This window comes from Stegostoma tigrinum, chromosome 13, assembly GCF_030684315.1.
Source record: "Stegostoma tigrinum isolate sSteTig4 chromosome 13, sSteTig4.hap1, whole genome shotgun sequence".
NCBI lineage: Eukaryota > Metazoa > Chordata > Chondrichthyes > Orectolobiformes > Stegostomatidae > Stegostoma > Stegostoma tigrinum.
Window position 1 is genome coordinate 6533063 of NC_081366.1, and position 21086 is coordinate 6554148.

The 21086-nt window shown below is 41.8% G+C and overlaps 4 protein-coding genes across 7 annotated transcripts in view; all 4 read right to left on the minus strand.

Moving 5' to 3' along the window:
- Positions 1 to 21086, minus strand: part of LOC125458288 (protocadherin gamma-A11-like) — a 199301-nt gene that overhangs the window by 75583 nt on the left and 102632 nt on the right. The window lies entirely within an intron of this gene.
- Positions 52 to 3194, minus strand: LOC125458396 (protocadherin-10-like). The gene has a single exon (XM_048543651.2). It carries the CDS (start codon positions 2617 to 2619, stop codon positions 52 to 54), a length of 2568 nt encoding a protein of 855 aa, XP_048399608.2. The 5' UTR covers positions 2620 to 3194.
- Positions 6003 to 8714, minus strand: LOC125458397 (protocadherin-10-like). The gene has a single exon (XM_048543653.2). It carries the CDS (start codon positions 8481 to 8483, stop codon positions 6003 to 6005), a length of 2481 nt encoding a protein of 826 aa, XP_048399610.2. The 5' UTR covers positions 8484 to 8714.
- Positions 17502 to 21086, minus strand: part of LOC125458398 (protocadherin-10-like) — a 106408-nt gene continuing 102823 nt past the window's right edge. Inside the window, exon 2 of the mRNA XM_048543654.2 lies at positions 17502 to 20531. Within this exon, the coding sequence (XP_048399611.2) occupies positions 17502 to 20072 (2571 nt within the window). The 5' untranslated portion in view covers positions 20073 to 20531. The remainder of the gene's footprint in view (positions 20532 to 21086) is intronic.

The following is a 21086-nucleotide window of genomic DNA, read 5'->3' on the forward strand; positions in this document are numbered from 1 at the left end:
TGGAGGGGGCAAATTACAATAATAGTGACAGCTACAGTGGGAATTTACAGATCAACAAGTAAAAAAAGAACATTGTACCATGGCATCTGGATCGGCCTGTAAATAGATACAAGAAATTGTGTGAAATAGTAAAACATGTGTTGTAAATTCCCGAACCCAATCTGGTTGGCATAGTCGATTAATATCCTTTCCATCCAGGCGCCTCACCTCACTAAGTATAGCTTTCTCCCCGTTTACAACGATTTCCCTCCAAGCTTTGTTATTTTCTGTGGACGTGCTGGGGAAATGGACGTCCCTCTTTAGCGAACATGTGTCATAACGAAAACTTTGGGAAAGTGGATCGCCCCCAAATACTTCAACATAGTTGGGGGTAATCTGTAGGTTCCGGCTGGCTTTCTGAATTCCATTTCTCGATTCAAAGCAGCAACATGTGCCCAAAAAACATATGCGTCCATCAAAAGCAGCTCTGCTTCCATTAAGCTTAATAGCCAGTATGATTAAAACCACCAAAAAAACCGACGAGATAATTCCCAAAGAAATAACTAAGTACAGGTTGGTATCAAAAGTGAAGCCAGGGCTTTCAGCTAAACTGCCTGGGTCATTGAGCATTTCCGCACTGCCTTCTACAATTGTCAGGATGATAGTAATTGTCGCTGTAAGTGCTGGTACTCCATTGTCATTTACAAGGATATCTAACTTCTGCTTGTTTGCATCTGTCTTTGTAATCCTTCGGGTTGTCCATATTTCACCCGTTTCCAATGAAATCGTAAAAAGTCCCCAATTGTTATCATGGAAAATCCGATAGGATAGGTGAGCATTTTGCCCTGAGTCTGCATCAGTGGCCGTTACCTTGGTCACGAGATACCCTGGATCCGCCAATTGGGGTAGGGTCTCTGTCACTGTTGACCCATACTCAGTTATCGGATGCACAATCACTGGAGCGTTGTCATTCTGATCAAGGATAATGATGTCTATGGAGACGTTGCTAGCGAGTTGTGGGACTCCACGATCACGCGCTTGAACTCGGACCTGCAAGTTTTTTAATTGCTCGTGGTCAAAAGATCGAAAGGAATATATCACGCCACTCTCTGAATTTATGTGGATGTACCTGCTTACCGATTCGCCCTGAACCTGGCTCTCCAGGATATAATAGGACAGCTGGCCGTTTTGCCCTAGGTCGGGATCCGAAGCTGACACCGAGAAAATGGACGCATCGATTTCGTTATTCTCCATCACGTAGGCTGTGAGGGACGGTTGCGCAAACTGTGGCGCGTTGTCATTCCTGTCTGAAACTTCAACCACAATGGTTTTGTTGGTGGAGAGAGGCGGGGTTCCGCCATCGTTACAAGTGATAGTCACATCATAGGTAGAGAAGGATTCGCGGTCCAGCCGTTCCTGCGTGATCAACCGTAAATACTTCTTGGAGGACGAATCCAGTGCGAAGGGAAGATGATTGCCGATTTTACACTGCAGCTGCCCAAATTTTCCGGAATCCCTGTCTGACGCACTGATCAGGGCTACTACAGTTCCAGGCAGAGAGTCTTCTGGAACAGGGCTGGATAAGGATGTCAGCGTCACTTCAGGGGCATTATCATTGACATCAATAATGTTCAACACAACATGACAGTATGTTGGGTTGGCATTAAGTCCCTGGTCCTTTGCTTGTACAATAAATTCGAAAACGTTAACATCCTCATAGTCCAAATTCGCTTTGGTTCTGATCTCGCCCGTTTTCGAATCCAAACCAAACAGTTCACGGACTTCAGCAGATGCAACACTACTGAAAGAGTACACAATCTCTCCATTAGAACCATCATCTAAATCCGTGGCGTTTACCCGCAGAGCCAAGGACCCTTTAGTTATATTCTCTGCCAGGCTGACTCTGTAAACCGATTGCAGGAAAAATGGCTCATTGTCGTTGGCATCTTCAACTATGATATTGATCTGGGTAGTACCAGACCTCTCGGGTACCCCGCCGTCTTTGGCCAACAGCAGTAGCCTGTGGATCGATTGCTTCTCTCTGTCCAGGGGCTTTTCTAGCACTAGTACGGGTAACTTCCCATCTCCAATGCCCGCCTCAACATTTAACAAGAAGTATTCATTTGCAACCAGCTGGTAGGTCTGTACGGAGTTAATTCCAACATCAGGATCGTGCGCGCACTCGAGGGGAAAACGCTTACCCGGCGCAGCAACTTCGGAGATTTCAAGGCGGACCTGGCCCTTCGGGAAACTGGGAGCGTTGTCATTTATATCGCGAATCTCCACCTCGATCTGATGCAAATTCAAAGGATTTTCAAGCACAGCTTCCAAAGACAAAACGCAAGTGAGACGAGGGCCGCAGATTTGTTCCCTGTCAACCTTTTCATTTACGAACAGAATCCCATTGTGTAAATTGACTTCCAAATATCGCTGATTTGGACCCGATACAAGTCGAAAATTCCGAGCAGATAGCTGCTGGACATCAAATCCCAAATCGTCAGCAACGTTTCCAACGAATGCACCCAGATGCAATTCTTCAGGAATCGAGTAACGAATTTCTCCTAAAATTAGATCCCAGGAGATAAACATGCAAAATAGCAGTTTCGATTTTAAAAAGTAAAATATATTGTAACATCTCATTGCCAGTATTAAGCATTCCAATTGTTTCACCGCAGCTCCGTAGCATTCGGCGTTTCCTTAAGATTAGAATTGTTTGTGCCGAGTTTCATTACTGAAAAGGCTGCAATGCAGGGAAAATGTCTTCACCTTTTAAGTGATGCTCGAAATAGTTTCAAAAAGGCCTCTATTTTGTGGTTAAAATCCCAATGAATGCATCGGCGAAAACGATCGCAAACCCTCTATAGCTCGCTGACCAATTTCACATTGTCTCGGGCTGAGTGCGATGCTAGTTGGGAAGGGAAGCGACAGGCCGGATCACCACCAAGTTTCTAGCTTCTGATTGGCAGACTCACGTTCAACCAATCAGAATAAAACTCATTTCTTAAAGGTAGAATGTTCCCCTAAATCATTGTTATTCCAAATTTTTGTTGCACAACCAAAAAACGCAAATTCTTTCTTAAAGCTGTGGAAGTTTCCGTCTTTCTGCAAAATTGATCTTTTAAACAGTTATGGATACACTGAACATTTGAAAACCTACACTGCTTGGAGAGCAAGGTAAGAAATACATTTTTATTCTGATGAGTTACTGGACTTGAAACATTAACTTTCCATAGTTGCTGTCAGACACACTGAGTTCCACCTGCAATTTCTGTTTTTTTTCCAGATCTGCAGCGTCTCTATTTCTTTGTTGGACTGTTATGTGTATCTCATTTCATTGAATTCTGATCGTTCTCAGCCAAATCACAGGCTTTAGTGTATATTATCATTTGGATACATTTAAATAGTTTTATCTTTTTTCTGTCGTTAGCAGAACAAAGTCAGTAATGCTAATCATATTTCAGATAGTGTAGAGGAACAATAGTTCATTGTAACAGGGGTTGGCATTTTGTGAAGGTTGAGTCAAGGATCAGTATTCTTCCTACAAAGATGACAAGTCTGCTAGATGTTTAGAAACAATGTGCACAAAATCTAATTAGAGAAAGTACAGGTCTTAATAGGTGGACAAGTGGGCCTAGTGTCCAAGCAGTGGGCAGAGAAGATCATAAAACTGTACAGTACATATGCCTGTGCCATCTGTTTGAAAGAGCAGCCTTCTTACTCTTGACTCTCACCCTCATTTTTCCAATCAGTCATTTTCAATAGTCAAATGACCATTTCAACTGCATTCGTTCTAGACCAAGCTGATCATCCACGTCAATGTCACATTCACAATTTCTCAAATAGCGATTGACCACATTAGTGTGTAGAAATCTACCAATCCTTGCTTTTAACTTGTAATACCATCTGGGATGGAGAATTCCAAATATCATCATCACTGAATGATGATTTCCTCCTCATCTCATTCCTAAATAGCTGCCGTTTGCTTTGAAGTTGCATATTGTGGCTCTAGACACACTGGCCAAAGGAAACACTGTTTTTCATCCAAACTTTCCTATGCCTTTAAGGCTTTCCTACATTGTTACGAGCTCTCCTGTCATTTTTTAAAACTCCAATTAATAAAGGCCTACAATTCTTTGTATCTACTTATAGCTTAATCCCATCATCCCAGGAATCAGCCTACTGAATGTCCATGACAACCTGTCTCTGGGTGAGTATAAGCTTCCTCACGCAAGGTGACCAGAAATGCACACAATGCACCAGGTCCAATTTGACAACTGTTCCACACAATTGAAACTAGACGTGATTTCTCTTGTAGTCAAATTAAGTAGCAGCCCCTATCAATATCCTGGGGTTTACCATCGACCAGAAGCTGAACTGGAGAAACTAAATAAATACTGTGGCTACAAGGACAGGTCATATATTAGAAATCCTGTAATAACAAATTTACCTTCTGCTATCCCCAAAAAACTGTCCATTATCGACAAGGGACAGGTCAGTAGTGTAATGGAATATTCTCCATTTGCCTAGATGAGTGCATCTCCAACACCAATCGAAAAGCCTGACACCACCCCACAACAATCCAGTCCACTAGATTAATGCCACATTTACAAAAAAATCATTCCCTCCATCACTGATACTTAGTAGCAGCAGTGTGCACCATCAACAACATACATTGCAGAAATTCGCCATGTCCTCTTAGGCAACACCTTATTAACTCACAACCACTACTATTTGGAGGGACAAATGTATCACATACATGGGAGTGCCATCACTTGCATATTCCGTCTAAGGTGGTCACAATTCTGACTTCAAAACATATTACTGCACCTTTACAGTCATTAGGTCAAAACCTGACAACTCCCTCCCAGGTGGTAGTACGGGTGTTGTTGCAACAAATTAACTACAATGGTTTAGAAGACAACTCCTATCAGCGTTTCATGTGCAACTAGAGAAGGGCAGTAAATGCTGACACAGTCAGTTAAATCCTCATTTCATGAGTGAATTTGACAAAGGCATCCTAATGTGGGAAAGACAAACATATTGCTTGTCTTCCACAATCCTTGTTGCATCTGCAGACGAGTTTTCAGTGAAGTGTATTATGATTGCACGTTCCTCTATTACCTATTGTGTTGCCTAACAATATGTATCCTTACATAAAGTTATCCTAAATTGATTAGCAGTTTCATATGAAACAGTTGATGTCCAAAAAAATCGCTTTTGATGAACTGTGCTCTGCTCCAATGTTTCCCATAAGGAATTACACACAACTGCGTTGGATAGATCAGAAAGGATCACTGCAATCTTCTCAAAGCTAATTAGGGATAAGTAATAAATGCTGACCTTGCCAACAATGCTCTTACTCCAGTGACAATGTCTTAGCAAAATAATCCACCCAACACCCTCGAAAATTAATTAAATTTCTGTTATATTTTTCTGAATATAAAATGTGATACATTTTACCGTGGGGACATCAGATTCCATGGAGACATATAGATTTGATTAGTAGGTAGTTCCGAAGTTTTATTTCGGACATTACCCTTTTTTTGCACCAAGAAAAGATACTTTCCACTTAAGGGCACTGAACTGGACTTCATAACTGTAGATGCGGCTACCAAAAATATATGTATCCTTCTGATCTGGGCTGCAGTACAGTTCATTAGTTGCTTTGTCACCGAGCTCAACATACGTCTTTCTAATGACAGATCTTTGATGACAGCACACCTGTACTGTGTGCATACAATGACTTGGTATGGTGCACCCTGACAATTAATGGCAGCTAAGGAAATGGGCAAAACACATTAAGTGTTACAAATGATTACACCTTTCCGCATTTGGAAGCACTCTCCTAAGCACCATTCAGAGTTTGGAGCTTGCTTTGCACATAATGTGCAGAAACTAAAAAGAAAAAAAAAGGCAAAAATTGCAAGTTCAGACATCTCTGCAACTCAGACGTACCAAACAAAACAGTTCAGTGCGTTTAACAGTAGAAATTCGTGGGTTCAGATATAACCAGTAAAGTTGCATTACCACTGGCTCACCTCACTAATGTTCCTACAATTAGAAATTGATGCTTGTGGTTTTTCTTGATCCCAAATTGTTTCATTGCCGATACTATTCTTGCCGGTGGATGAGCTACACTGGTTGAAGTACAAGAACTTTCCTTTGGTCAAATCTGAAGTCGTGCATGTTCCATACCGGAAACTCTGAGATAGTGGATCTCCCCCAAACACTTCAATGTAGTTCGGAGGTATTTGAATATTTCTGCTGGCTTTTTGAATCCCATTCAACGAGTTCCTTGCTCGGAAGCAGCAACACAAATCCAGGGCACAGTGAGGGCCACCGCGCCCATTTCTGGTTTTATGGACTGCAATTGCAAGAGCAATTAAAACAAGTAGGAAAATGGCCGAAATACTCCCTAAAAATATAACTATGTAAAAACTAGTGTGTTTAGACAAACCAGAATCGGCAGATAAATTACTCATATCAGAGAGCATTTCTGCATCGCCCTCCACCAGTGACAAGATAAGAGTCATTGTGGCAGAGAGCATTGGTGTTCCGTTGTCGCTGACGGTCACGACTATCGTTTGTTTCTTTGCATCTCTGCCCGTGAAGCCACGGACTACCCAAATTTCTCCTGTATCAGGTGAGATAGTGAAAAGTCCAGAATCAGTAGACTGAAGAATCTGATAATTCAGTCGAGCATTCTGGCCTGAGTCAGCATCCGTTGCTGTTACCTTAGTGATCAGGTAGCCTGGCTCTGCGAACTTTGACACTGTCTCCAATGCTGTTGAACCGTACTCCATGGAAGGGTGAATGATCACTGGGGCGTGGTCATTCTGGTCCAGAATAATTATATCCACGGAAGTGTTGCTTGTGAGTGGTGGCTCTCCGGAGTCCCGTGCCTGGATTTGGACCTGAAAGTTTCTCAGTTGCTCGTAATCAAAAGTTCTCTGAGAATAAATCACCCCATTTTTGGAATTGATACTCAAATAAGTGTACACCGGCTCGTTCTGAACCTGGCTGTCGAGGATAGAGTAGATTAATCGGGCATTTTGGTTCAAATCTGGATCAAGAGCTGTTACTGCGAAGATTGAAGACCCAATAGCGTTGTTCTCCATCACCTGGGCTGTATACAAAGTCTGCGTAAAGCGTGGCGCATTGTCGTTTGTATCCGAGATTTCCACGCGAATTGTTTTCCTGGATGTCAGAGGAGGAGATCCTGAATCACTGCAACGAATACTAATGTCATACGTCGAAACATTTTCTCGATCTAGCAGCTGATGACTCAGCAACCTGTAATAGTTGTTTAATGATGAATCTAATCTGAATGAAAGGCTATTTGCTATTTCACAGTTTACCCGTCCATTCTCTCCTGAATCTTTGTCGGATACACTGATCAGAGCAACCGCAGTCCCGGGTTTGGAGTCTTCCCTAATGGGACTGAACAACGAGGTTAGAGTCACGTCAGGTGCGTTATCATTCACGTCAATAATGTTAACTAAAATGTGGCAGTACCCGGGATTTGGATTAATTCCCTGGTCCAGCGCTTGCATGTTAATCTCAAAGGCGTTGTCTTTTTCATAGTCCAAAGTCCCTTTAACTCTGATTTCCCCAGTTTTAGAATCCACACTGAATAGCTCACGGACTCTGACAGAGGTATGACTGCTGAACGAGTACAATATCTCTCCATTGGATCCATCATCTATATCAGTAGCATTCAGTTTAATAACCAACTTTCCTTTGGGTGAGTTTTCTAACAGACTAACTGTGTAGACTGAGTTTGGGAAGATGGGTGCATTGTCATTCTCATCCTGCACGACAATTATAATTTCAGCAGTACCTGATTTGGGAGGAACCCCGCCGTCCTTGGCAATTAGTTCTAACCGATGGGTCGATTGTATTTCTCTATCTAAGGCCCGTTCCAGCACTAACACTGGCAACTTTCCGTCCCCGCCTCGCGAATCAACATGCAGTATGAAATATTCGTTAGGAACCAGTTGGTACGTTTGCAGGGAATTAGTTCCAACGTCCGGATCGCGCGCGTACTCCATGGCAAAGCGCGCTCCCGGTGCGGTAAGCTCGGAGATTTTAAGGCGAAACTGGCTGTTCGGAAAACTGGGAGCATTGTCGTTTACATCAAGAATCTCCACTTCAAGGTGATACACAGTCAAGGGATTCTCGATCACCGCCTCCAAAGACAACGTGCAAGTGAGGCCTGATCCACAGAGCTGTTCCCTGTCAATTTTTTCTTTCACAAACAAATTCCCATTGTTTAAGTTTACCTCCAAATACTGCTTCCGGGGACCAGACACAACACGAAAATTGCGAGCCGTGAGCTGCTTTGCACGTATTCCCAGATCATCTGCAATATTTCCAACAAAGGCGCCTGGTTGTAGCTCCTCGGGAATCGAATAACGAATTTGTCCAGAAACCACAGACCAGAATAGGGATAGACAATGCACCAGTTGCCAAGTTAACCACCAATATATTTGATAACATCCCATCGCCAGTACAAAACATTCCAATTGCTTCAGCGTTGTGCGCCGCTGGTAATTCAGTGTTTAAAATCGAGGTCTTCATGTATCATTTTCTTGGAGAAGTGAAGCTACAGTGCATAACATACGTTCAATTTTTCCAATTCACTGATATTCTTCCAGACAAACATTCCCTTTTTTCTGAAAAATCTCAACAACGCACAAACCTCACAAATGCTCCGTAGCTCGCCATTCCATTCTCCACTGTATCCGATTGTGTATGAGCAGACAAGGGGGCAGTCAAGATCTCCACTTACATTGCAGTTTCTGATTGGGCAGGAGGGAGCTCTCACGTTCAACCAATCACCGTACAGACGACTTCTTAAAGCTGGAATGACTTGGCAGATCTTTTTAGTTAACATTTATGGTTGTGCAACTAAAATTAAGATCCTTTTATTTCGGGCATAACTTCCGTTCCCTTTCCTAAAATTTTACTTGTGAGATGTTTCATAGTGAATAACCAGATCAGTATTACCTCCTCCATCTACTAAGCACATTTCTTTAGACCCTACTTATCATGGTAGCCAGTAATTTTCTTGTGTTTCAACATATACATATGCCGAACTGAAATTAACCATCAACTTGTGAACATATAATACTTATTGCATTCTCGTCTACAGTGGCAACATTCCATGACACACTAACAGGATCACTTGAAGTTAAGAAAAGCCTGATAAATATTATTACCATAAAATAAAAAGTAAAATATTGTGGTTGCTGGAGATCTGAATTAAAAGCAAAATATATTGGAAAACTTCAGAAAATCTTCAGAGACATAAACAGAATTAATGTTTTAAGTTTTTGTGGAACATTCACAGAGAGGCACATTGGACTCAAAGCATGAACTCTGCTTTTCTCTCTTCTCAGCCGCAACGACATCTCCTAAGTTGCTCTCACACATTTCGATTTTATTTAAATATAATTTCACTGTCATCTGCAAGGTGAATTATGACTAGTTTTGAATTCTTGACGGATTGGGGATTAGATGGCAGTCGGGAAAATGTAGGGGTTGTGTACGGGGTGAGAAAACAGGCCTGGTCAAGTTTGTATTCTAATCAATATGAAAATACATGATGTAGCCTCTCAATTCATACTAATGCTCACCAGGCATGCAATAGTGGGATTTACTGTTTACAGCATTCTATAATTGACGACCATGTTTTGGAGAATGACTTAAAGTAATGCATGAACCATTAATTTTTTCAATGTAAGCTTGCAATTGCATTTATACAGACACAAGATAATGTATTTGTATGAATAGGAGAGTTCCAAAACTATCAAGATGATGTATTAATTTTGTTTGACTTTTTTTTCTGGAAAATATGGCAAGGATATGAATTTCTGCCAGAGCCCTCAGCAAGTTCAAATCTTATTTGTTTGGATCTATTTCAAATCCAGTCTTTCCATTACTACTTTACAGACTCTGTTTGGGACGGCAATCCTGCTGTCAATGGCCACATTCTGTACTTGTGTGGGTGCCTCTAAGCCGAGATGTCTTTGCTGCAGTTAAAATACAAACGATTAGACAGTGTAAGTAATGGTTGAGGCCGGGAGAGAATGGATAGTCATAGTTTGTTCTCCACAGGAGAAATGTCAACTACTAGGGAACGTAGGCTTAAGGTAGAGGAGTAAGTTCAAAGGAGATGTGAGAAACAGGCTTTCTACACAATGGATGGTAAGTGTCTGGGCTGTGCTATCAGTTAAGGTGGTACAGGTGGATACAACAGCAAAGTTTAAGAAACATCTTGACCTAGTTATGAGTAGGCAGAGTACAGCAGATGCAAACCACGTAGAGCCAAAAGTTTTTTTTTAGCTCAGCAAGGCCTTATGTGTTGATACAGTCTTGGTGGATCAAATGGCTTGCTGTTGTTCTTTGAGTGATAATGGGAACTGCAGATGCTGGAGAATCCGAGATAATAAAATGTGAGGCTGGATGAACACAACAGGCCAAGCAGCATCTCAGGAGCACAAAAGCTGACGTTTCGGGCCTAGACTGTTCATCAGAGAGGGGGATGGGGTGAGGGTTCTGGAAGTTGTTCTTTGTAGTGTCCACACTTTCAATGCTTATAGATAGAACATAGAAAGAAATGTCTATGAATTTAAAAAGAATCCTAATATGATATGGACGATAGAGAAATTGCTAAACACGACTTCACAACGTACTGGAATTACTTTTACTCACAGTAGAGTCATAGAGTCATATAGCACTGAAACAGACCACTCCCTCTAACCATTCCAATGCCGACCATAATACCAAGCTAAACGAGCTCCATCTGCCTACGTATGACCCATATACCCCCAAACATGCCTTATTCATGTACTTATTTAAATGCCTTTTAAACATTGTAATTATACCCGCATTCACCAATTCCTCTGGAAGTTCTTCTTACACATCTACCATTCTCGGTGTTAAAAAAGGCCCTGAATAAACTTTTAAAATCTTTTCCCACACACCTTAAAAAATGCCCCCATCATTTAAATACATCTTCTATTCACCTTATCTAGATACTTCATGAATTTATAAGACTCTGAAATGTCACTCTCAACCTCCTCGGGTCCTGTGGAAAAGGGACCTGCTGATCCAGCTTCTCCTGATCAACCATGCTGTTCATTCCTGGCAACATCCTTTCAAATATCAGTTGAATCATCTCTAACTTCATAATATCCTTTTTATAACAAGATAATTTTAAATTGGAAATTGTAAAAAAGAGTAGGTGAGGCACTAGAAAATAATTCACTCCATGATTCCCCAAAGCCTGCCCACCGTCTACAAGGCACGATTCAGGAGTGTCACAGATATTCCACACTTGCCTGGATGGTTGCTATCGTAACAATATTCAAAAATCTTGACACTGTACAGGACAAAGCAGTCCACTTTATTGACACCATATCCACAAGTATCTACTCCTTCCATCACCAATACTCTTCACTCTGCAATGCGTGCACTCTCGATAATATGTTCTGCAGAAATTCTCTAAAGATCCCAGATAAGATATTCGAATTCCATTATCTATTCCATGTAGAAGTATAAGGACAGCAGTTACTTAGGAACAACACCACCGAAAAATTCCTCTCCAAGCCACTTATGTTCCTGGTTTGGAAAAAGATATTGCCATCGCTGTATCAAGATCCTGGAATACCTCCATAATGGCATTGTGGGTCAACCTACATCAAATGAGCAGCAAGGGGGCAGCTTGCTAGCAGCGTCGGAAGGGCAACATGGAGGGGCAATAAATGCTGCCCAGCGAGTGACACTCATGTCCCAGGAGTGAATAAAAATAAACAACTCCTGGAGACACCTCCACATTGCAGTAAGTCAGGAATTTCGAGAAGAAATGTTTATTATGAAGTAAACTAAATAAGTATGTTTGGGTATTAAATAACAGTCTTATTCTTAGATTAGTAATGAAACATTTATCCAAAGTTTTACACATCCAAGCAGCAACCTCTTGTTCTTTACCAATTGGCCAGAAATTGAAATGGCGAAGAATAAAGTTGCCACAGTGCTACTGACCCTCAGAACTGCTCTCTCAAATGGTATGGATGAATGGCCACCGTTTAACCCAAGGATCACCACACCTTAGGTGGCTGAGAGATTAGCCATGAGATTCCTTCCATGGTAACCTCACAAATGCAGGTGTGGAATGCCTGTGGGCGTTACCTTGCATTAAAATCCTGCTATCATGTCAACTGAGTGAAGTGACAACGACAATTAGACAAGCATGGTGACTACAAGTGAAAATCAGAACCAATGATTCTGGGTAAGTATTTCATGACCTGACTCCTCAGACCAGTTCGGAGTTTATAACTTACAGATTAGGACTGTAATGGAATGCGTACAATTTACCTGGATGTATGCAGAGCCAACAACAATCAAGATATTTAATGCCATACAGAAGCAAGCAGACTGTTTAACTGGAACACCACGCAATTTCTTCAATATCTACTTCCCCTACTGTTAATGCACAGTGGCAGTAGTGTGTATCATCTGCAAAACGCACTGCAGCAACACACCAAGGCTTTTGTGGTATTCATGCAAACACATGAATAGCACCTAGAAGGGCAAGAATAATTCACACACACACACACACACACACACACACACACACACACACATACACACACACACACACACACACACACACACACACACAAAGCTGTGTAAGGAATTCTGTCCTGACACAGCTGTATAACATGGTTTCAAAGCTGTCGTGGAGTCAAATCATAGCATTCCCTTCCTAAATGCAGTCTGAATATACCAACGCCAACGCCACATGGAAGATATCAGTTCGGGAAGGCACTGACAAACCACCTTCTTCAGGACAACTGGGGCCATACAAAAGTGTTGGCCAAACAGTGATGCTCACATTGCTTCAAAGAATAAAAAAAATAAAGCTGAAAGGACCTTATTCCAATTTTCGAATGGTCTCACCTCATTGTACAAAGTGTTGCTGAACTTCTCCGTATGCAGCAACTCTGAATCTTGTTTTCCAAAATAATCATTCTGGGCATTCATTTTGTCCGTGGGTGACTTGCATCTGTTGGGGGTTATGAAGTCTCTCCTTGTTGACTGCAATGTTGAACATGACTCATAACGGAAACTCTGAGAAAGTGGGTCACCACCGAATACCTCAACGTAATTTGAGGGTATCTGAAGGTTTCTACTGGCTTTTTGAATTCCATTCAAAGAATGCCCAGTTTCAATGCAACAACAAACTCCCAGGGAACAGTGCTGACCACACTGTGGATTCCTGCTTTTATGAACCTTCACAGCGAGAATAATTAAAATCACGAGAAAAATGGTAGAAATACTTCCTAATGCGATGACCAAGGAAAGGCTCAGATCAGGCCGAAACCCGGGGTCTTCAGACGAACCACTGGCTTTGGAAAATTTGTCAGCGTCATCACCAATTACAGTTAAGATAATAGTTACTGAGGCAGAAAGAGATGGTGATCCATTATCTTTTACCAGAATCACCAACCTTTGCTTCGAGGCATCTTTGGAAACGACACGACGGATTGTCCAAATTTCCCCAGTTTCTGGCGAAATGGTGAAAAGGTTATGCTGGGTAGCTTTAAAAATGGAATAAGAAAGACGAGCGTTCTGACCGGCATCAGCGTCAGTGGCGGATACCTTGGCAACCAAATAGCCTGGTTCCGCAAACCTGGATATTGTATCAACTGCTGTTGTCCCAAATTCGGCCACTGGCTGCACGATGACTGGAACGTTGTCATTTTGATCCAGGATAATCACATCCACTGAAACATTACTTGCCAATGATGGCGTCCCAAAGTCCGTCGCCTGAACTTGAATCTGAAAGTTTTTCAGTTGCTCGTAGTCAAAAGATCTTTGAGCGAATATGACACCGGTGTGCGGGCTAATAGAGACGTAATCGAATACCGAGGCGTTCAGAATTTGAGTCTCTAGAATAAAGTACTTCAGTTTGGCGTTCAATCCAACATCGGAATCAAAGGCAGTAACAGAAAATATAGAAGCGCCAACGTCGTTATTTTCCATTATGTTTGCTGTAAATACAGATTGACTGAATTGTGGCGCGTTGTCATTTACATCGGATACCTCAACCCGAATGCTTTTCTCAGACGTAAGTGGAGGATTTCCGGCATCCGAACATGTTATTGTAACGTCATACTTGGAGGTATTTTCACGATCCAGTGCACGATGAACAAGTATTCCATAATAATTCTTTAAAGAAGAATCTAGTTTAAATGGCAATTTATTTGACATATGACATTGTACCTGCCCGTTTGCGCCCGAATCTTTATCTGCCGCAGCGAACAGAGCGACTACAGTCCCAACTGCTACATTTTCCGAAATTGTGGTCGATAATGACGTTAATGTCAACTCAGGTGGGTTATCATTCACATCAATAATATTTACTAAAACATCACAGTGCCCCGACATCGCGTCATAACCTCCGTCTGTAGCCTGAATGTTTAACTCAAAGACACTGTTTTCTTCATAATCTAACTTACGTTTCACTCTGATTTCACCGGTCTTAGAATCTACGCCAAATAGTTCGCGAACTCTAGCTGAAGTATGGCTACCAAACGAGTAGCTTATATCTCCATTGGGGCCATCGTCCAAGTCCGTGGCATTTAGTCTGATTACCTGCGATCCTGTGGCTACATTCTCTAACAGACTGACTCTGTAAACTGACTGGGAGAAGACGGGAGCATTGTCGTTCACATCATTTACAATTATTGAGATCTGAACCGTGCCCGATCTCCCGGGCACTCCGCCGTCCTTGGCTATCAACGTTAATTTGTGGCTGCTTTCCGCTTCTCTATCCACAGAGCTCTGTAGCACTAATACCGGGGATTTTACATTACCACTACGCATCTGTACATCGAGAACAAAATAATCGTTCGGAAGGAGCTCGTAGGTTTGTACGGAGTTGGTTCCAACGTCCAGATCGTGCGCGGGCTCGAGTGGAAAGCGCGTTCCAGGAACAGAAAGCTCTGACACTTCTAGGCGGAATTGTGTATTTGGGAAACTAGGAGCATTGTCATTCACATCGAGAATCTCCACTGCAACCTGGTACAGCTTTAAAGGGTTTTCAAGGAAAACATTGAAGCTCAGCACACAACTGAGGCTCGGTCCGCAAATCTCTTCTCTGTCAATTATTTTCGACACCAGTAAAATGCCAATGTCCAAATTTATATCCACATATTGTTTGTTCGTCCCGGCTACTATTCGTAAATTGCGAGCCGAGAGCTGCTTTATATTTAAGCTGAGATCCTCAGCGATATTCCCAACAAAGGCGCCGAGTTGCAGTTCTTCAGGAATTGAGTAACGAATCTGTCCAAACACTAGGTTCCAAGAAGAGAATATGCAGCACAAGAAATGGCATTTCAGACGCCAAAATATTTTATATCTCATTTCCAGAGTCAAACATTCCCTTTATTTCAGCATGTATCCGCAGCATTAATTATTCTCTTTATAGTTATATCAATGCTTTTATTTCGAAAGCAACTGCGACGTAGTAAATACCTGAACATTTCACGAATCGCTTGGATTCTACCATTTAAGTTTCCTATTTTTTCTAAATGTCGAATGGATTCGTGAACAATTGCTTACGAGCCGCTGGCAATCCAATTTTATCTCTGTGTGATCGGACGTGATGGTGTCTGGGTAGTGAAGGGGCTGTCCGGATCCCCGTCCACATCTTACGTTCTGATTGGTGAAGAGCAGCACGCTTAAATTTGACCAATCAAATTACCATTTACTTCTTAAAGCTGTGAGTTCTGCAGTAAGTGCAATTGTCGAGATTTATTGTTGCGCACTAAAAAATATTTTAAGATGTAATGAAGTGTATTGTTTCTCCCCGTTAGCACAGTTACGTCTAGAAAGAAATGACAACATACTACACATGACAGGTGTGATAAGAATAATAGAACGTTTTCCATATGCCTCGTTTGTGTGTAAGTATTGTTTAAATTATGATTCAGCTATGGTTCTTTGTCATTGAATTCTGTTGCCAAATTAGACATTTCACATTACAGGAGCACAAAATTATTTCATCGTTCAATTTTTGATGTGAAATCTGAAAATAATCATTACTATACTCAACTGAACTTTCAGATTCCTTATAACTGTCCAGTTTCAATTGTACGAATTTCCGTTCTCTGTGTTATGGATATATTAATCTGTGGGGAAAAAAATCGTTCCAATCTGGCGCAATGCACAATTGTGGAGAATTATACGCAGAGTAAGTTATTCCTCCCTCCTCCACAGTGTGTACTATCGACAAGAGGAACTGCAGAAATTCACCAAAGATCTTTAGATGACATCTTCCAAAACCAGGTCCACTTCCACGCAGAAGGATAAGGGCATTAGATGCACAGGAACACCACTATGTTTATGTTCCTCTCTAAGCCACTCACTATCCTGATATGGAAACATATTGCCTCATGCTGGGTCAAAATCCTGAAATTCCATCCCAATGTGGGTCAGCTTACACCAAATGCACTGCAGAGGTTCAAGGAGGCAACTTGCTACCACCTTTTCAAGGGCAATGAGGGACATTCAATAAATGCTATCCAGTCAATGGCGCCCATGTCCCATAGGTGAATCAAAGAAACACATCATCGGAGTTACCAGCATGAAATCAGGAAATGTGAGAAGAAATTATTATTACCCTTGAAATTAAATATATTTAAATCTACATTAAATAAACAAGCGTATCATTTACAACTGATGTATTTCCTAAAAGAAATTTTGCACAGCAATGGATGAACCATTTGTTGTTGACCAATAGGCCAGAAATGGTAAAAGGTAAATTGACCAAAGCCCTACTGATCCCTTAAAGTTGCTCTGTCATTGCAGGGGTTGTTGTTCTCCCTAAGAATCACGACACCTTAGGTGAGGGAGATGCCAAGAAGGGGGATATTTCCGGTGGAACATCAACCAGTGTAGAAATGGAACATTGGTTGTACTGTTTTTCATTAGAAACCGGACATCCAGCAAGCTGAGATACCTGACAACCAAGAGTACGTCAGAACCGAATAATTCTGGGCAAGAATCTCAACTTGTGAGTCCGCAGAGCGGTCAAGATGAAAATTCGGAGCATGATGGAATGTACTCCATTTTCCTGGAGGTATACTTTTTCAACAACACTCGAGATATTTAACACTGATGAAGACCCAAAGTGCATTTGACTGGCACAACACATAACAAGTTAGATAACGACCCTCCTCATCATCAATGGACAATGCCAGCAGTATGCACTGACTATAAGATGCACTGCAGCAACTCACCATTACCTCTGTGAAATTACTTGTAAATGCATGAATAGAAGGGCAAGAAGAGCATATGCAAAAAAAAATTGACACGACATAGATTATCATGGCCCGAATGAAGAACACAGATCCAAAACTATCATGGAGTCAAATCTGGGAATCCCTGTCTAAATACAGGGTGAAAACACTAATGCCACAGTTCAAGAAGGCAACGAGCAACCAACTTCTTCAGGACCAGTAGGACAGGCCAAAAGCGTTGGCCAAATGGTGATGCTCACATTGCTTGAATGAATTAAAAAAAAACCTATTCCCATTTTCGAAATGGCTCACCTCGTTGTACAAAGTGTTGCTGACCTTCTCGGTGGGCAGCAACTCAGGATCCCGTTTCCCAACATAATCATTCTGGGCATACGTTTTGTCCGTGGGTGACTTGCATCTGTTGGGGGTTATGAAGTCTCGCCTTGTTGACTGCAATGTTGAACATGACTCATAACGGAAACTCTGAGAAAGTGGGTCACCACCGAATACCTCAACGTAATTTGAGGGTATCTGAAGGTTTCTACTGGCTTTTTGAATTCCATTCAGAGAATGCCCAGTTTCAATGCAACAACAAACTCCCAGGGAACAGTGCTGACCACTCTGTGGATTCCTGCTTTTATGAACCTTCACAGCGAGAATAATTAAAATCACGAGAAAAATGGTAGAAATAATTCCTAATACGATGACCAAGGAAAGGCTCAGATCAGGCCGAAACCGGGGGTCTTCAGACGAACCACTGACTTTGGAAAATATGTCAGCGTCATCACCAATTACAGTTAAGATAATAGTCACTGAGGCAGAAAGAGATGGTGATCCATTATCTTTTACCAGAATCACCAACCTTTGCTTCGAGGCATCTTTGGAAACGACACGACGGATTGTCCAAATTTCTCCAGTGTCTGGTGAAATAGTAAAAAGGTTATGCTGGGTAGCCTGAAAAATGGAATAAGAAAGACGAGCGTTCTGACCGGCATCAGCGTCAGTGGCGGATACCTTGGCAACCAAATAGCCTGGTTCCGCAAACCTGGATATTGTATCAACTGCTGTTGACCCAAATTCGGCCACTGGCTGCACGATGACTGGAACGTTGTCATTTTGATCCAGGATAATCACATCCACTGAAACATTACTTGTCAATGATGGCGTCCCAAAGTCCAATACCTGAGCTTGAATCTGAAAGTTTTTCAGTTGCTCGTAGTCAAAAGATCTTTGAGCGAATATAACACCGGTGTGCGGGTTAATAGAGATGTAATCGAATACCGAGGCGTTCAGAATTTGAGTCTCCAGAATGAAGTATTTCAGTTGAGCGTTCACTCCAACATCGCGATCAAAGGCTGTAATGGAAAGTATAGAAGCGCCAATATCATTATTCTCCATTATGCTTGCTGTAAATACAGATTGACTGAATTGTGGCGCGTTGTCATTTACATCGGTTATCTCGACCCGAATAGTTTTCTTGGATGTTAGTGGAGGATTTCCGGCATCAGAACATGTTATTGTAACGTCATACTTGGAGTTATTTTCACGATCCAGTGCACGATGAACAAGTATTCCGTAATAATTCTTTAAAGAAGAATCCAGTTTAAATGGCAATTTATTTGAAATATGACATTGTAACTGTCCGTTTGCGCCCGAATCTTTATCTGCCGCAGCGAATAGAGCGACTACAGTCCCAACTGCGACATTTTCGGAAATTGTACTCGATAAAGACGTCAAAATCACCTCAGGTGGGTTATCATTCACATCAATAATATTTACCAAAATATCACAGTGCCCCAACATAGCATCAGAACCTCCGTCTGTAGCCTGAATGTTTAACTCAAAAACACTGGTTTGTTCATAGTCCAATGTCCGTTTTACTATAATTTCACCAGTTTTGGAATTCACGCCAAACAGTTCACGAACTTCAGCTGAAGTGTGGCTACCAAACGAATAGCTTATCTCTCCATTGGACCCTTCGTCCAAGTCAGTGGCATTTAGTTTGATTACCTGCGATCCTGTGGCTACATTCTCTAACAGATTGACTCTGTAAGTTGACTGGGAGAAGACGGGAGCATTGTCGTTTGCATCATTTACAATTATCATAACCTGACTCGTGCCCGATCTCACAGGTACTCCGCCGTCCTTGGCTATCAACGTTAATTTGTGGCTGCTTTCCGCTTCTCTGTCCAAGGTACTCTGTAGCACTAATACCGGGGATTTTACATTACCACTACGCATCTGTACATCGAGAACAAAATAATCGTTCGGAAGGAGCTCGTAGTTTTGTACGGAATTGGTTCCAACGTCCAGATCGTGCGCGGGCTCGAGTGGAAAGCGCGTTCCAGGAATAGAACGCTCTGACACTTCTAGGCGGAATTGTGTATTTGGGAAGCTAGGAGCATTGTCATTCACATCGAGAATCTCCACTGCAACCTGGTACAGCTTTAAAGGGTTTTCAAGGAAAACGTTGAAGCTTAGCACACAACTGAGGCTCGGTCCGCAGATCGCTTCTCTGTCAATTATTTTCGACACCAATAAAATGCCAATGTCCAAATTTATATCCACGTATTGTGTGTTGGGTCCGGCTACTATTCGCAAATTGCGAGCCGAGAGCTGCTTTACATCTAAACTGAGATCCTCAGCGATATTCCCAACAAAGGCGCCGAGTTGCAGTTCTTCAGGAATTGAGTAACGAATCTGTCCAAACACTAGGTTCCAAGAAGAGAATATGCAGCACAAGAAATGGCATTTCAGACGCCAAAATATTTTATATCTCATTTCCAGAGTCAAACATTCCCTTTATTTCAACATGTATCCGCAGCATTACTTATTCTCCTTTGAGTTATACCAATGTTTTTGTTTCGGAAGCAATTGCACCGGAGTAAATACCTGAACATTTCACAAATCGCTCGGATTATACCATTTAAGCCTTGTATTTTCTCGAAACGTCCAGTCGATTCGTGAACAATTCCTAACGAGCCGCTTGCAGTCCAATTTTACCCTGCGTCTGATTAGACGTGATGGTGTCTGGGTAGCGAAGGGGCTGTGCGGATTCCCATCCACATCTTAAGTTCTGATTGGTGAAGAGCAGCGCGCTTAAATTCCACCAATGAAATTACTGATGACTTCTTAAAGCTGGGCGTCCTGCAGTGAGTGCAAATGCCTCGATTTATTGTTGCACAATAGAAAAATAAACCTGTTGAACTGCATTGTTTCTCCCTGTTCCCAAAGTTACATCTGGAAAGAAATGACAACATACTACAAATGACTGGAAAAATAGGAATAAAAGTACAACTGCCATAAGCCTCTTTTGAATGTTAGTATTATTTAATTTATAATTCAGCTGCGGTTTTTGTGTCGTTGCATTCCGTTGCCAAATTTGCCATTTCTCACTACAAGAACTCAAAACTATTTCATCGTTCATCTTTTGATGAGAAATGCGAAAATAGGCATTACTATACTCCGTTTCATTGTCAGACTCCATATAGCTATCCAGTGTCACTTGTAATAGTTTCCATTCTCTATGTTCTGGTTAGATCAGTCCGTGGAAAAAAATACTCCATTCTTTGCCATGCCCAATAGTGGAGAATTATGCGCAGTGCGATTTATTCCTCACTTACGTCTTATGCTCTCGTCCAAGGTAGATATTGTATTATTTTCAAGATTATCGGTAGCAGTCAAGATATTAAAGGAGCACACATGTGAAGCCCTGTTTTCTCAGCTGGATCACGCAAGTAGTTCTATTAACTGTTCAAAAACATGAAGTTACCAGAGTCCTCTGAAGAACATGGA